This window comes from Camelina sativa, chromosome 17, assembly GCF_000633955.1.
Source record: "Camelina sativa cultivar DH55 chromosome 17, Cs, whole genome shotgun sequence".
Classification (NCBI taxonomy): Eukaryota; Viridiplantae; Streptophyta; class Magnoliopsida; order Brassicales; family Brassicaceae; genus Camelina; species Camelina sativa.
Window position 1 is genome coordinate 1,941,847 of NC_025701.1, and position 14,499 is coordinate 1,956,345.

At 35.7% G+C, this 14,499-nt stretch overlaps 5 protein-coding genes across 5 annotated transcripts; 1 reads left to right on the top strand and 4 right to left on the bottom strand.

Moving 5' to 3' along the window:
* Window positions 2,731–4,940, bottom strand: LOC104754648 (general transcription factor IIH subunit 2). Its single transcript, XM_010476876.2, has 4 exons — window positions 4,614–4,940; window positions 3,749–4,210; window positions 3,271–3,649; window positions 2,731–3,126 (listed from the first exon to the last, which is right to left on the bottom strand). Exons 1-4 carry the CDS (start codon window positions 4,887–4,889, stop codon window positions 2,978–2,980), a joined length of 1,266 nt encoding a protein of 421 aa, XP_010475178.1. The 5' UTR covers window positions 4,890–4,940; the 3' UTR covers window positions 2,731–2,977.
* On the bottom strand, window positions 6,254–6,955 carry LOC109129857 (receptor-like protein 12). The gene has a single exon (XM_019238825.1). It carries the CDS (start codon window positions 6,953–6,955, stop codon window positions 6,254–6,256), a length of 702 nt encoding a protein of 233 aa, XP_019094370.1.
* LOC104759077 (receptor-like protein 12) lies at window positions 8,403–9,572 on the top strand. Its single transcript, XM_010482046.2, has one exon. It carries the CDS (start codon window positions 8,403–8,405, stop codon window positions 9,570–9,572), a length of 1,170 nt encoding a protein of 389 aa, XP_010480348.2.
* On the bottom strand, window positions 9,841–11,850 carry LOC104754649. Its single transcript, XM_010476877.2, has 5 exons — window positions 11,355–11,850; window positions 11,113–11,237; window positions 10,416–10,507; window positions 10,224–10,310; window positions 9,841–10,116 (listed from the first exon to the last, which is right to left on the bottom strand). Exons 1-5 carry the CDS (start codon window positions 11,702–11,704, stop codon window positions 10,009–10,011), a joined length of 762 nt encoding a protein of 253 aa, XP_010475179.1. The 5' UTR covers window positions 11,705–11,850; the 3' UTR covers window positions 9,841–10,008.
* LOC109130103 (CLAVATA3/ESR (CLE)-related protein 20-like) lies at window positions 13,141–13,711 on the bottom strand. Its single transcript, XM_019239319.1, has one exon. The coding sequence runs from the start codon at window positions 13,578–13,580 to the stop codon at window positions 13,344–13,346; it is 237 nt and encodes a 78-aa protein (XP_019094864.1). The 5' UTR covers window positions 13,581–13,711; the 3' UTR covers window positions 13,141–13,343.

The window sequence follows — 14,499 nt, forward strand, 5'->3', positions numbered from 1 at the left end:
AGTTTTACGAATCTGCCGATGTGGAACATTAAAACATATTTTTTCATAAATTGAGTAGTATATCTTTGTTTTTTAAAATTCAAATTACAACAAACGTAGAAAAATTTACATACTTATTAATCATATGTATTAATATGATAATTCAAAACAGTTTGTGAATAAAATAAAATAAAGATAATAGGAGAATCATAAATTAAAATTTTAACAAAATCTTGTAAATATAATTATTAAAAATAACAATATTGTATACTTAGATATAAAAACATAGTTTTTAGACTCTGATTGGTTTACAATTTTTTAAAATTAATTAGTAATTTTTGTAAATAATTAATTAGAGAGATATTTTTTTTTTCTGAAAAATAATAATTATTTAAAAGATTTATTATCCAATATTAAAATTATATTTTTACCCTTACTGAAATATTAAACATTTACTTTAAGACCCATGACATGACAATGCAATTTTTTATACTTTATAAGTTTAGTTTCATATTTGTACTTTTTAATTAATATAGTAGGATTAACTAGGTAATGCACTGATTGTTGTATTAGTTTATGTATTTTTGAATTCTCCGTAAAAATACACATATAACAAAAAAAAATCCTAGATGTAAATAACATATCTAACAAACGGATAGAGATATTTGGGGATGTAGCTGCGACTTTGTAGTACTAAACAAACCACTGAATATGATACGGTCTTCTTTATTAATTAGGTAATATGTGCTTGTATTAGTTATTTAATTTATGTAACCGTTGAATTTTCTGAGAAATTTTTTTAATAATTTTTTAAAATGGTAGTTCTGACAAGTGGAATTGAAAAATAAGTATTTTTGGAATTTTCCTTAAATAAATATATAACAAACAAATTTCCTAAATATCAATACTACACTTTATTTATTCAAATCATACAATATCAAAATATACCACTTATTTAAAAAGATTGTTAATGATAAAAATAAAAATTTACTATGACATTCAAAATTTACCTAAAATATTTAATAATTAAATTTCAAGATTATTTTTTTAGTATCAACTAAATATATATCCTATAAAACCATATGTAATGCAATAAAAAATCTCAAAGATTAATTTATTTTTTAATCTCTTTTATATTTACCTTAATTTAAACTATCTTGCTATGTTAAATTCTAATGATTTTCTCTTTGTAATAAAATTTTGGAAATGAGATATCCAATTGTTTTTTTATATAGAGAATCATTAAATTACAAAATTTTGAATTAAATAAACATTATAATGATCTTTATATAATTATATTTTGGATCATACGAACTTAATATAATGATGAGTATACAAAAAAAATGTTTTACAAATTTTCTGGAGGTAATAGATTTGCGGATTCTGCTTCCATCAAACTAAAATTAACAAAAAATTGATAATTATAACTTCTAGTTTACTAATGAGAGGAGAAACTTCAAAAAATATAGAGATAACTATGAGAATTAGATTTTCATTTAATAATTCTAAAAATTAATATCTTTTGCATTAATTGATGATTCCATATGACAAGAGAAAAAATTGTACAGAATCATCTTTTGTAATTAGGAGAAAATATGTAAAATCCCGGATTTCATGCCTTATCATATCCGTCTTTTTATTGCTGGTACTATTTATTTTGTCAAAAAGATTATTCTATTTTATTATTAATGATTAAAGGTTTGGTTTCTGATTTTCATTTACTATTACATTAATTCGGGTACTAACAGACCACATATGATAGGTCTTGTTTTGTTTCCTATGAAAAGAGTATAGAACATAAATAAAATATATAGGCGTAGTTAAATTTGGAACCACTGATTAATGTCTAGTTAATTTTTTAAGATTTTTTTTAGCTGCTAAAATATGTAATTCCAGATATTTTATTTGGTTTGTTTTAGATCGATGGCATTCAGGTAACCCATTCGGGTTCGGGTAAACGGGTTTAGAAAAATAGAACCCATTGGGTATTTTTAGATATATGGGTTCAGTTCGGTTTGGGTACTATCGGGTTCGGGTCGGTTTGGGTTACAAATTTTAGAACCCGATTAGTACCCGAAATACCGGGTACCCGAAAAAATATTATTAAAATTAAATAAATTTAGTTAAATTTTGACTTATGTGACAACATATTTTAGATATTTTGAATATTTTTGATATTTAGGTATAAAACTAAATGAAATATTCAAAATCATAATCATAATTTTGGGATAATTGCATTATATTAATGGTAAATATTATAAATATGTTTATATGTTCGAGTTTAGTGGGTACCCAAACGGGTATCGGGTATTACCCGACTCTAACCCGAACCCACGGGTATTAGAAAATAGAACCCAATAAAGTTTTATAGGCAAACCCGTACCCAACCCGAATCCGGTTTTTCGGGTCGGGTTCCAGGTTAAGTATTCGGGTATGGTTTTTATGCCCAGGCCTAGATGAACTAATTACATACCATATCACAATTGATTTGCTTCCTCTCAAATGTTATTATAATGAACAACACAAAAGAATAAATAATTCAATTTGATCATTTTAGTAGTAGAAATAGGAATATATAAAATATTGTAGAACTATTCCGTTTGTAAATGTTACATAGTCATAATGTATGATGTTACATAGTCACAAGAACAATTTATCATTTACCTAAAAATTCTAATCTAATTTATCATTTACTCAAATTTAGCAAAACAATTTATTATTTACTCAAATTTATCTAAATTGGATTTAGCAAAACATTAAAGCCAGAAATTTATCATTAATTCTTTTTAAAAATATCAAAATCATATTTTTTGGACTGAAAACAAATTAAATAAATAAAACCCTAAACTACTAATCCCACGATTTCACTACATAATTATCTATTCTTTTGTGGTGTTAGACTGATTCTGTCACTCTCTCATTCTTTTTGAAATAGAAGTATGCTGAAATACATTTGTACTCCTAATTCAGCATATGCAAGTGTGAACCCCAGATTCTCTCATTCTTCCATCAAGGAGACTGATTTGGGACGGTGTATACTCTCACAGCCAGGACAATTGTGTAAGCTCTCGTGGATGTATATGTCGCAGTCCAGACAGAAATAGTGCTTGCATTTACGACATGTTACGCATGGCCCGGGCTTATTCCCTGCACAAAATGAGCCTTTATATTCAGTTGATACAATGTGGAACATAGACAAGTCCAATTACGGGTTTACTGACCAATGGTTATTACTTATTAGTATTAAGAAACATGTATGAAGACTACATAAACTGATGTTCAAGTATTTACCTGTACCGATTAGGCTCTGTTGACAGCCAAAACAACTCTTTCCCAATGTTCTCCGAGAATCATTCAGACTTGAAAAAGCAGGCACCTCATCAAATGGAGCTATTGGGAAGAGATGATGGTATGATCTGGCTAAATGTGGCGATGAGACAAGTGTAAGACCGCAGATAGTGCATTCTGTAGGTAGGTCACACACCCTAGCTTTGCATCTCGGGCACATATAACCAGCTCCAATCTTGACTTCCTTATGACATGAACAGATTGCCATTGAACCCTCGGCAGCTCTTTGTGGGAAACCCATCTTGATCAAATTTGCAATTGCAAATTCTGCTATTGCCGGAGGTGGAGGGGCATGTTCGAGTAGAAGATCCTTTAGGTGCACCTGCGTGAAAAAGACAATTACACACACACACACTGTTATGCAAACAAACAAAAAGATGTTACAAAGATACAGGTGGAAGTAGAAGGTAGCTAAACTCACCTCATCTACTGCAACGGAATACAATCCGCCAGTTTCCTGGCAGAGGTGTTTACATATGAACATCTCTGCAGAAAGCCCAATAACAGAACATCTTAATTTGGACTTCTTGCATTTTTGAATAGTCTCCATGATATCGCCAGGATCACAAGTGCATAAAGCTGAGTACAATATCAGAACCTCGCGATGACCATAAGAAGGAACCTGGCTGAGATGCTCATTCACAAGTTCCAGGGCGTTCTGCAAAGAGGAGTCACCCAAGGCTTCCAACTTCCCCATCAAGGCTTTTATGTGAGTCTCAGGACTACCACCAAGATCTGTCAAAGTATGCGCAACTCCATTTTTGATAGACACTAAACCGATTTGACTCAGAGGATTCTGGTCAAAGAACTCTCTAATGAAAGCTTCAACATGCTTTGCCATTACAGCTATCCGGCTTGGTCTGAAATCCATTTCCGCAGCTGCCTAGACACGAGAATACAGTCCAAAGTGTAAGACTTTGCATATCTTGAAACAGTATAAATTTGAACCCAAATCATAATGTTTGCCATCAATAAAGACTCTGAATAAGAATCACATCCATATGATCCAAACCCCCCCACTTAGAGCAAAATTAACCATTGCAAACAATACAGAACGAACTATAGAAACTATTGAGAAGACTAAAGAGCAGAGATCTCCTAAACTGAACCAACGATTCCAAACTAAAAGTGCACTAGTTTCTCATCTCTATAAGTCTAATGGAAGTAACATATGCACAACTCGCTAATCAACTCAAAGGATATAGCATTGAATCTTCAAAATTCACAGAATCAGCAACTCAATTCCATAGACCCTAGAACCAAAAAAATTGCATAGAAATATTTACCCGGGAGAAGTCAATGACGATGTAGAGATAGCGAATAAGTCCCTTTTGGATACGAGTACCAGCAGCAGCGGCGGAGAGCATGCGGAGACGGCGACGATACTGAGCATGGTAAATAGCGCTGTTATCAATCGGCCGTAAAAGTCCAGACTCGTCTTCTTGCAACTCCTCCCAGGATCTGTCATCAACATAAGCTCTTTCCCACTCGCCGATACCTTCCGCATCTTCGTCGTCTTCGTCTTCTCTTTCTCCGGTTAACCTCTTTCTTTGATTACTCATCCTTAAATTAATTAAAACCTCTCTCTCTCACAGCCAAAGAAACCTAAATTATGCAAAAAGAAGAAGAGAACTCAAACTGAAATAAATAAATTACATAAGAACTCCTTTCTTATTAATAAAGTTTACAATTTCAACTGAAACTTTCAATTGTGTCTATTTAACCTCTTGTGGAACAGAGTGTATATTATACATTACATATATTATCCTTGTAATCAAATATTATTATTCATTGAGAAGCATGAAAGAAAGTACAAAAGTGATCATCGTACACACAAAGCATCTATAATACAGGGAATGCAGTACACAATTTATCCTAAGTCCTAACAACAAGTCTGATTCCCAGTCCAAATATCATCATCAGGATCAGGGTAGACCCATAGCCTATCGTTGTGGCTTTCGAGTTCAAGTTATGTTCTTGCTTTGGCGGCTTTAGTTGTTGTTGTTGAGTATGTGGTGATGGTGCTCCGTTTTTCTCTGAGCAATTTTTCGCAAGAGGAGGACCACAAAGATTGATATTCCCTTCATAGGAAGAGTTAGGTTGCGTCATGAAATTTACACCATGTGGTATTTGTCCCGTTAGTTTGTTATATGAAATACGTATTAAGGTATGCCAAGTACGAGAGTACGCTTAGCTCCTGTGGAATGTTCCCAGAGAGTTGGTTTCGTGACAAGTCGAGTGACTCCAGCTCTCTGAGTTTGGCCATGGACGATGGAATCTGACCTGCGAAATCGTTGTTTGATAAATTCAACACAGTTAGTGACTTTAATTAAGAGACCTATGGATTCTGGGATCTGTCCTCCAAGTCTGTTTCCCGAGAAATCAATGGCTGTGAAAGACCTAAGCTGTTCTAGGCTTCTTCCTTGATCAAAATTTCCTTCAAAATTTAGAAACCCACGCGAGAGAGAATCTTGGGTGTACAGTTGCACATCTTCGGAGATGTTGATCAACGGTGTACTCCAATTCACAAAATAATTTGGTGGCAGGCTCCCGTCAAATTTGTTACTCGATATGTCAATTATCAGCAGCTCTGGAAACGATTGAGGAGAATAGATTGGACCATGGAATCTATTTGATCGTAGGACAATGACGTGCAGACTTGGTAAAGCTGCCATCCAGAAAGGGAAATGTGTCATCGATGTGATTGCTTTGCAAGTTTAGTATCTCTAGGCTTGTGCAATTTGCAAGAGACGACCTTGGGAGCTTCCCTCTTATTTGATTGTAGCTAACGTCAAGCGTTTTCAGTGAGCTGCTGGAGAATGTGTCAGGAAGTCTTCTAAGGTTGTTGTGACGTAGATACAACGTTGTTAGCGGAAATTCACTCAAACATCTTGGAACTGAACCACTAAAACTGTTGTTTGATAGATCAATGATTAGCAGCTTCCTTGGATTGCACAATGAAAGAGGTACGTACCTCTCCTGTGAAATTGTTATTTGCTGCACTAATGTACCTCAAGGATGGTGGAATCATAGGAAACGATCCTCCAAAGGCGTTTGAACGCAAAGATAAATAGACAAGTGACGAGTTAAGAGGCGCTTCTGGAGAACCTTCAAAACTGTCGAAGGAGTTGTTAGAGAGACTCATTAAAGTCAAAGACGGCAAATTCCATAACCACTCAGGTACTTTCCCTTCGAATCTATTGTTAGAAAGGTCTAAAGAGGAAAGCTTGGCCAAGTTGTATACATGGGGAAATCTACTGGTGAACTTGTTATTTGCAAGGTCCAAGTAGGTTAGCCGACTTAGGTTACAGACTGAGGATGAAAATTCACCGGTGAACCCATTTTGGTGAAGATCCAAGAACTCTAAGTTGGTGAGTCTGCCCAACTCAGAGGGAAATGAAGAGGAAAAGTTGTTGTAAGAAAGATCCAGATACCTGAGCTGGTGTAAGCTGAAAATGCTACTGTTAGCATCAAGAGTGCCATAGAGACACGCACCCCGTAGTTTTAGCTCTGTCACCGCACCCGTCTCTTCATCAAACGAAACCCCATCAAAGGAGATAGCATCATTCGTCCAAGAGTTTGTTATTGAATTGTTACATAACAGATTAAACTCATTTTTGAAAGCCATTAGGCTCCCAATTTGGTTGGGATGAGTATCAGATAGACAAACAAGAGTAGTGACCAAGAAGCTCAAAGCAAAGACACAACAAAAGAAATTACGAAAGGTGGAGTAAACACACACTTGTAAAGCCATCATGGCAAAAAAATGATTTGCAAATTAAGGAAGATATAATGAAAATATGTCTATACATGGATGAGTGGTTTGCCGTCTATAATAATCTATAACCATGGTAAAGACCAATTATACAGCATGACTTGGAAATTTGGGAAGTCTTCTATTCTGTATTGACCACATATTTATTCCACATAGACTAGGACCTTACGATGTTTTTTGTTTTTGGACCTTACCATATTAGCATGATCTTGTTTCTCATATCGTATCCTCTGTATCAAAGAACTTTATGAAAAAGAAGACTTCCACATTTTTCAAGTCAAGCCGTATGAAAGGTGGAATTGGAGCCCAAATCAGTATCATTGAATGATACAATGTGTGTTCACACACAATGGACGTAAGAGTCACGTCTAATACTCTAATTAATAATTATCATGTGGACCGTTGATACATAATGAAAGACTCCTTCGTTTTCCAAGTCAAGTTGTATCAAATTAGATCCTCTAGTACTATGGTTATATATTATTAGGCAGCAAAAACCTATTCAGATATAGGCATTTATTCTTCAGTACTCTTCCTTTATTTGCAAGTCTTTATTCTTTCCATGATGGCACTGTGTTTTCATGTTTTCTCCATCTCGTGTTTCTTATGTTGTGTTTTTGTTTTGAGCTTTTCGGTAACCACTCTTGTTTCTCTGCCTTACCGCCGTGTCGACCAAGTTGAGACACTTCTAGCTTTTAAGAATGAGACTCGATCCTCCTGCATTTCAGTGACAAATTCTTGGATCATTGATGCTATCTATTTTGATGGAGTTGAATTTGATAACGAGACCGGTGTAGTGACGAGTCTAGACCTACGTGGTGCATGTCTCACTGGCCCTCTAGAGGCTAATAGTAGCCTGTTCAGATTCCACCACCTCAGGTATCTCGACCTCTCTTACAACAACTTTAACCCGTCTTTATTCCCCACCGAGTTTGCCAGACTCACCAGCTTAAAGTTCTTGAATCTTAAATCTAGTGGCTTAGTCGGTAATGTTCCATCCTCAATCAATAACCTAAGCCACCTAACCCACCTCGACCTTTCATTTAACAAGTTCAACAGTAGTTTTCCCCTCTTATACAATTTAACCAAACTTTATTCTTTAGACCTTTCAAACAATAGATTTATAGGAAAAGTGCCTGAATGGTTATGGAATCTACCGTCTTTGAACGCAATGATTCTCTCCCACAACTCCTTCAATAGTTTTGAGGGTCCTCCGGAAGTGTTCCTTAATTCATCACTTGTCTACTTATATTTGAATTCAAACGCCTTTCAAAGATCTTTTCCTGTGACTCCACCAACCATGAGGTACATGGTTGCATCAAATAATGAATTCACTGGAGATATTCCTCGTTCGTTGTGCAATCCAAGGAACCTGTCATTCCTTGATTTATCAAACAACAATTTCAGTGGTTCAGTTCCAAGATGCTTGACCAGTAAGTCACTAACAGTGTTGAATCTCCGTGACAACAACCTTGAAAGACTTCCAGACATATTCTACAGAAGCAACTCGCTAAAGACACTTGATGTTGGCCATAATCATATAAGTGGAAAGCTTACAAGATCTCTTCTAAATTGCACTAACCTCGAGGTTCTAAATGTGGAGAGCAATAGAATCACAGATACTTTTCCGTTTTGGCTGAAGGCTCTACCGAATCTGCAAGTCATTATCTTACGAACAAACAGATTCTATGGTCCTATATCTTCTCCACCAAATCCTCTATTGTTTCCAAAGCTGCACATAATTGACATATCGCGTAACAGTTTTACCGGAAGTCTACCACCGGACTACTTTGTGAACTGGAATGCATCCTTGGTGAACATCCCTCAAGATCATCAACGGCAACCAGAGTACATGGGAGATTCTTACTCACTTGGGTTTCAACCATCCATGTATGTGGCTAACAAAGGACTCCACATAAAGCTGGAGAAAATCTTAAGAACTTTCGGAGCCATTGATTTCTCTGGAAACAGACTTGAAGGACAGATTCCTGAATCAATAGGTCTCTTGAAGTCTCTCATTGTAGTTGACTTATCCAACAACAGTTTCACAGGTTATATCCCATCGTCTTTGGGGAAGCTCATCAACCTTGAGTCACTAGACCTATCGCGAAACCAACTCTCAGGGAGAATACCTCAAGAGCTAGCAACCCTCACGTTCTTGGAATACATTAACATATCTCATAACAGACTCACAGGCCATATACCACAGAGTACACAGATTGGAGGGCAAAGTAAATCTTCCTTTGAAGGGAACGTTGATCTTTGTGGTCTTCCTCTTCATAAAGATTGCTTCGGAGAAAGAGTACCACCAACAAAAACACTGACGCAACACTCAGAGCCGCGGAAACAAGTGTTGAACTGGAAAGCAGCAGCAATAGGGTATGCCCCCGGAGTCTTGTTTGGGGTAGCGATCGGACAAATGATATCTTTGTACAAACCAGTGTTGTTCTTTAAGTTGTTTCGCCTTTGACAGGAAACATTTGTGTAAAAGGATCCTTTGTATTATAGATTCCTATGTTTTGATAAACACATTCGTGATTGTGGTGCAATTATCTCATGCTATGTATACTTTCATAATCCTAAGGTTTGTTCTGTTTTACTTGGTCATGTCTCTAAGATCTCTCCTTCAACATTGCCTAACGTAGTATATATCTTGACAATAAAGCTTAGTGGCAAGGCAAGGGGATTTTCCAAATCAGTGAAACTAAAACTAGACAAACATTGAAACTTTCTCTATATACAAAGCTTAAACACTCCATACATCATTTGTATATCAACATCAAAACGTCTTACAGCACAATCTGATAATTCACCTAAGATCTTATTCCATCTTACACACACACACATATATCCCTTTTTGGCTTTCTCAATCCATATAGTAACACGTTATCCAAAGTCTTAGCCTTTTAAGATTTGGGTCCCAGAATTTTCGAAAGCTCCTTCAAGATTGGTTTCTCCTTCATAGTGCTACCACCGTCATTCTCAATATGCCACTTCTTCGACATGTTACCCGCCTGTATATTTATTGTCTTTTGGTTAGCATTAACAATCGTAGAAATCATTCTGACCCAATTCCTTTGTAACTAAGCAATCAAATTTTGTTTTTTGTTTGACATCATACCCAAGTTCTTAGGGGCTCTACTTGTTCCTTCACAGACTCCAGTTTTGGCTGAAAAAGATCTCTGCCTTTCAATCTTATGTCATCCGCCTAACAAAAGAAAATCACACAGTAAACCAAGTTAGAAGAAAATGGCATTCAAGATCAGTCAAGCGAGCTTACAAATGTAAAAACATAAGAGACATGCAATCTTACATTGCGCATGTCTAGTTTCGAGGCTGCCGTTCCAAAGACCAAAGTGGCTGAGCCAAAGATGATAATAGTAGCGGCTGCAAATGCTTTTCCTACTGCAGAAACCAGAAATAAATGGAGCACTCGACATTAGGCAAAATTTTCAAACACTTCATTTACGACATCAGGAACGACAAAAGACAAACATCTCAATCCCGTTGTTCAGTGGCAGTTTCTGCTATTCTAGACTGAAGGCCCACTTTATATAAAACAACCACATGATAGATACTACCAGTACAGGGAGATACTTCAGACTGCTAAACCTATTAACCAAGAATTGTCAGATGACTCAGATGTAAGTTTGGCTGTAAGAGAAATTCTTAGATTATTTGTCATGGAGTCAAAAACAGACCCCCCAGAAAGCAGTTGTTACATTACACACTCATTAACCCTAAGCCACGGATAATTTAGACTTTCATAACCATACAAAACAAAATTTCTCTAAAGTAAGCTGGAACCTCATCAGTATTAATGCAATCTCAGTCCCTAACAGGGTAAGATAGACAAGTTTGGGAAGTATACACAGAACACGTAGATATTCCAATCTCTCTGTCTCTAGCAAACAATCCAGATCGAGCCATGTTACTCTGTAGATAACTCTAGAGTCCAAAGTTCAACATGAATGGGTTTCCAGGTAAAGAAAGAGGAGAAGTGAACATACTGTGTTGAAGTCCTTCACCAGCAGCTTTCAATTTTTCAGGATTTACAGGAGTGCCATATCTGTCTCTCCTCAATTCATTAGCTGTTGACGCCAAAAACGAATTCTCAGATTCCGGCAACTCCCATCTGCAATCAAATCAACCCAATTTATCAACAACAATAGTTTCATTTTTAAAAATTGAGAATTTCGAAATCCCCGAGTGAAACAGAGTATAAAACCCTAGTTTCGATCAAGTTTAGTACCTTCTGCGTCCGAATGTGACCTGAGGCAGAGACACATAACCTCTGAGAGGATTCAAGACGTCAGGGGAAATAGAAACGGCTGCGTTTGGGTCTGATTCAAGAGCCCATTTGGAGAATTGGGAGAGAGACGAAGGATCAGGAGGAGGGCCATAGATTCTAGAAGGAAGAGAATGGCGTAGAATCTCCGGAAGGACGTCAGGCTGAATTTCCGGTGGATCCGCCGGAAAAGATGGAAGCTTTTTGCCGTTGGACGGAGATTTCTCGGCGATGCGATTAACGGCGTGTTTGGATTCCTGGAAAAAGTAGGCAGCTTCTTTTCCCGCGAGTCTCCCTGCTGCAAGAAAACTCATTTTATTTCTGTTTGTTGTTTCGTTGTTTGATTAGTCTCGTGGCTTTCTATTTATACATATATTATCCTCATCGGTCACATAAATTCATATAAAGATATGATTTTTTAATCAAAAGTAAATGAACTAAGGATTAAAAAAACGATTTCCCAACCTTGGAGATCAAGGGGTTGTAGAAGGAAGAAGATGGATTGGATATGTTCCACTTTCTTGGAGAGAAGCTGTTTTTGACTTTTTAACCAGAGGTTGAAGAAAAAAGACAAACTTTACTTTCTTAACAAGTTGAAATCAATGGCCACAGTCCCCCAAAGCAACGGTTCTTAGTTTCCGAGCTTCCTTTACTTTCTCTTGCTTTGCGGTACCCATTGATCATCACATAGTAAGTAAGTGACAACATAAGGTTGTTCTTCTCCCTCGACGCCTATCACTTCAAACAGCTTCTTTGCCTCTTTCAAGTTCCCTTCTTTGCAGTAAATATTTATCAAATTAGTAAAACTAACCGTGTTAGGCTTGAAACCTCTATCAATCATCGTGAATAACCACTGCTTTGCCTCACCATATCGTTTCAATTTACTTAAACGACTACCAACCGTGTTATAAGTAAAAGCAAGCATCTTGAAACCCTTTTCTTCTCCATCACATCATAAATCCCTTAATGCATCATCAATCCTCCCTTTTCTGCATTATCAATCCTCCCTTTTCTGCAGTAACCATAATAATCAAAGTATTGAACACCACCTGAGTTATGTTAACTCCACGTACCCATAAGTGTGACTACTCAGTGAAAGACCCTTTTCCTATCAAATTCATCAAACAACAAAAACGGTCTTTTGACATTCCCCTTTCTGCAATTCCAACTTATAAGAGTTGTAGTATACACATGTATATCTAATTCTATTCCTCTTTCACGCATTTCTTCTCTGCACCATCCTATTCCCCATTTATTCATACCTAAACCCTAAACGTCAATTCCAAACTTTCGTTGGACGTTCGTTGAATCCGCAATCAACCATCGCAGAACCCAAACTTTCGATCGGACGTTCGTAAACCCCATCAAGAGCAACCAATTTAACAGAGGGCAGAGTAGTCGGCGACAGCGAGAGAGCCAGACAAGGCTTCCGAGTTTTGTGGCTTAGCGCAAACGAAACGTCGTCGTTTGTCTTTCTCAATAATGAAATAATTAAGTAGACTAGTAATAATATTAATATTTTTGGTCAACAACAAAATTAACTACGTTTTCCGCCAAACTCGATCAAACAAAACCATTACTACATCATTTGTTCCCTCGATTTCAAATACATAAAGAAGAAGAACTAAAGAGTAAATATGTATGTACTATAACTACGTACCACATCCACACAGATATTGATTCAAGCTCTCATCATATATATATATATATATATTATAAACAACAACGAAACTAAGTATTGAGAAGAGAATGGAACAAAAAAAAGATTGGATTAATGAATCCTACATTAATATTCGTGTAGTAGGATTTAACAAAAAGGATATACATATGTGATATAATAATCTCTGTGGTTAATTAGGATTTAACAAAATAGAGGAGAGAGAGTTTAGAAAGAAAAAAAAACTAATAAATTTATCTGATTTTTTGTTGTTGTTGTTGTTGTTGTAGGGTTCCTCATCGCTTGTTGTGCAAAGGGTTTGATCCCGTCTTTACCTTCCTTTTCTCCGGTAGGATTTCTCCGGCGTCAACGACCGGTAAAGTAGGTTTAGAAGGGATAAAGACTCTGTCTTGACCAGATGGTTTAGATGAGAAGCTTCGTCTCTCGTCGACGTGGATTCTTGAAGCTTTAGATAGAACAACGAGGAAGATAAAAACAATGAGACAACGAATACGACGAGTCGGATTCATCATATTCTTTTGTGTTTTGTTTTTTTTATAAGAAAACAAAAATATTTTTTACTTCTCTTGAAGAATGTTTTTCTTTTTTTTCTTAGAGAGATTTTTGGTATATATGATTATGAGAGAAACAAGAGGTGTGATGCACAAACTTCCATATGTGTTGTTGCGAGTGTGTATATATTTGCATTTTATTTAGGGATTAGGTATCGACATATATGGTCCACTTCATAAAGTTTCTTTCTTTGTCAACATTAATTTTATATCTTACAATATTTATTCAAGTTTCTTTTTTATATATAAAAAAAATATATAGAACTTTGAGGTGCCATTTAGCTAATACATTGTGTGAGTCAAAAGATTAGTAAAATTTCTATATTTATAATTAGACCAAAACATAGTCTAGTAATTAGTTTTAATGTCCTTGCTTTATCATCTTGATTCAAACTCGGTATAGTCATCTTCATTCAAACTCGTATAATGCATGTTTTTCTTTGAAATATGAAGTAGTTATTCATATCATAATATATTTTGTTTATCATAAATAGATAAAATATAATGTTTTTTTATTGATTTCTAAAAATAAACAATTGATTTGGAAATAGAGTAGTAACAACAACAACAACAACAACAACAAGGTTTTACAAATGTGCCCTTCGATTAGTACTTATGTTTACAAGATTTACAAAATATGTATAACTGTGGAACTGTCAGTAACTTGTAATGGAGAGAATCTGATAAATACAATGGTGAACGGTGAACCCCACTTCCCACCTAAAAATGGCCGGTTTAAAAGTGAGTATTGATTATAGGAGATAGCTGCAACGATTTTGAAATTCAACTCACAAGGAAATAAAATATCCAGTAGCTCTAATTAATGTGGTGTTCACACACACACACACACACACACATGCACATGTAGATCAATACATGT

What these genes read in the sequence shown, in the direction of transcription:
- LOC104754648 (XM_010476876.2), bottom strand. Translation starts at nt 4,889, where the DNA reads ATGAGTAATCAAAGAAAGAGGTTAACCGGAGAAAGAGAAGACGAAGAC. An exon ending in TCGTCATTGACTTCTCCCGG is followed by an intron (nt 4,211 to 4,613) that starts GTAAATATTTCT and finishes TCTCGTGTCTAG; the next exon opens with GCAGCTGCGGAAATGGATTT. An exon ending in ATTCCGTTGCAGTAGATGAG is followed by an intron (nt 3,650 to 3,748) that starts GTGAGTTTAGCT and finishes TTTTTCACGCAG; the next exon opens with GTGCACCTAAAGGATCTTCT.
- LOC109129857 (XM_019238825.1), bottom strand. Translation starts at nt 6,955, where the DNA reads ATGGCTTTCAAAAATGAGTTTAATCTGTTATGTAACAATTCAATAACA.
- LOC104759077 (XM_010482046.2), top strand. Translation starts at nt 8,403, where the DNA reads ATGAGGTACATGGTTGCATCAAATAATGAATTCACTGGAGATATTCCT.
- LOC104754649 (XM_010476877.2), bottom strand. Translation starts at nt 11,704, where the DNA reads ATGAGTTTTCTTGCAGCAGGGAGACTCGCGGGAAAAGAAGCTGCCTAC. An exon ending in TGGTGAAGGACTTCAACACA is followed by an intron (nt 10,508 to 11,112) that starts GTATGTTCACTT and finishes TGGTTTCTGCAG; the next exon opens with TAGGAAAAGCATTTGCAGCC. An exon ending in CGAAACTAGACATGCGCAAT is followed by an intron (nt 10,311 to 10,415) that starts GTAAGATTGCAT and finishes TTCTTTTGTTAG; the next exon opens with GCGGATGACATAAGATTGAA.
- LOC109130103 (XM_019239319.1), bottom strand. Translation starts at nt 13,580, where the DNA reads ATGATGAATCCGACTCGTCGTATTCGTTGTCTCATTGTTTTTATCTTC.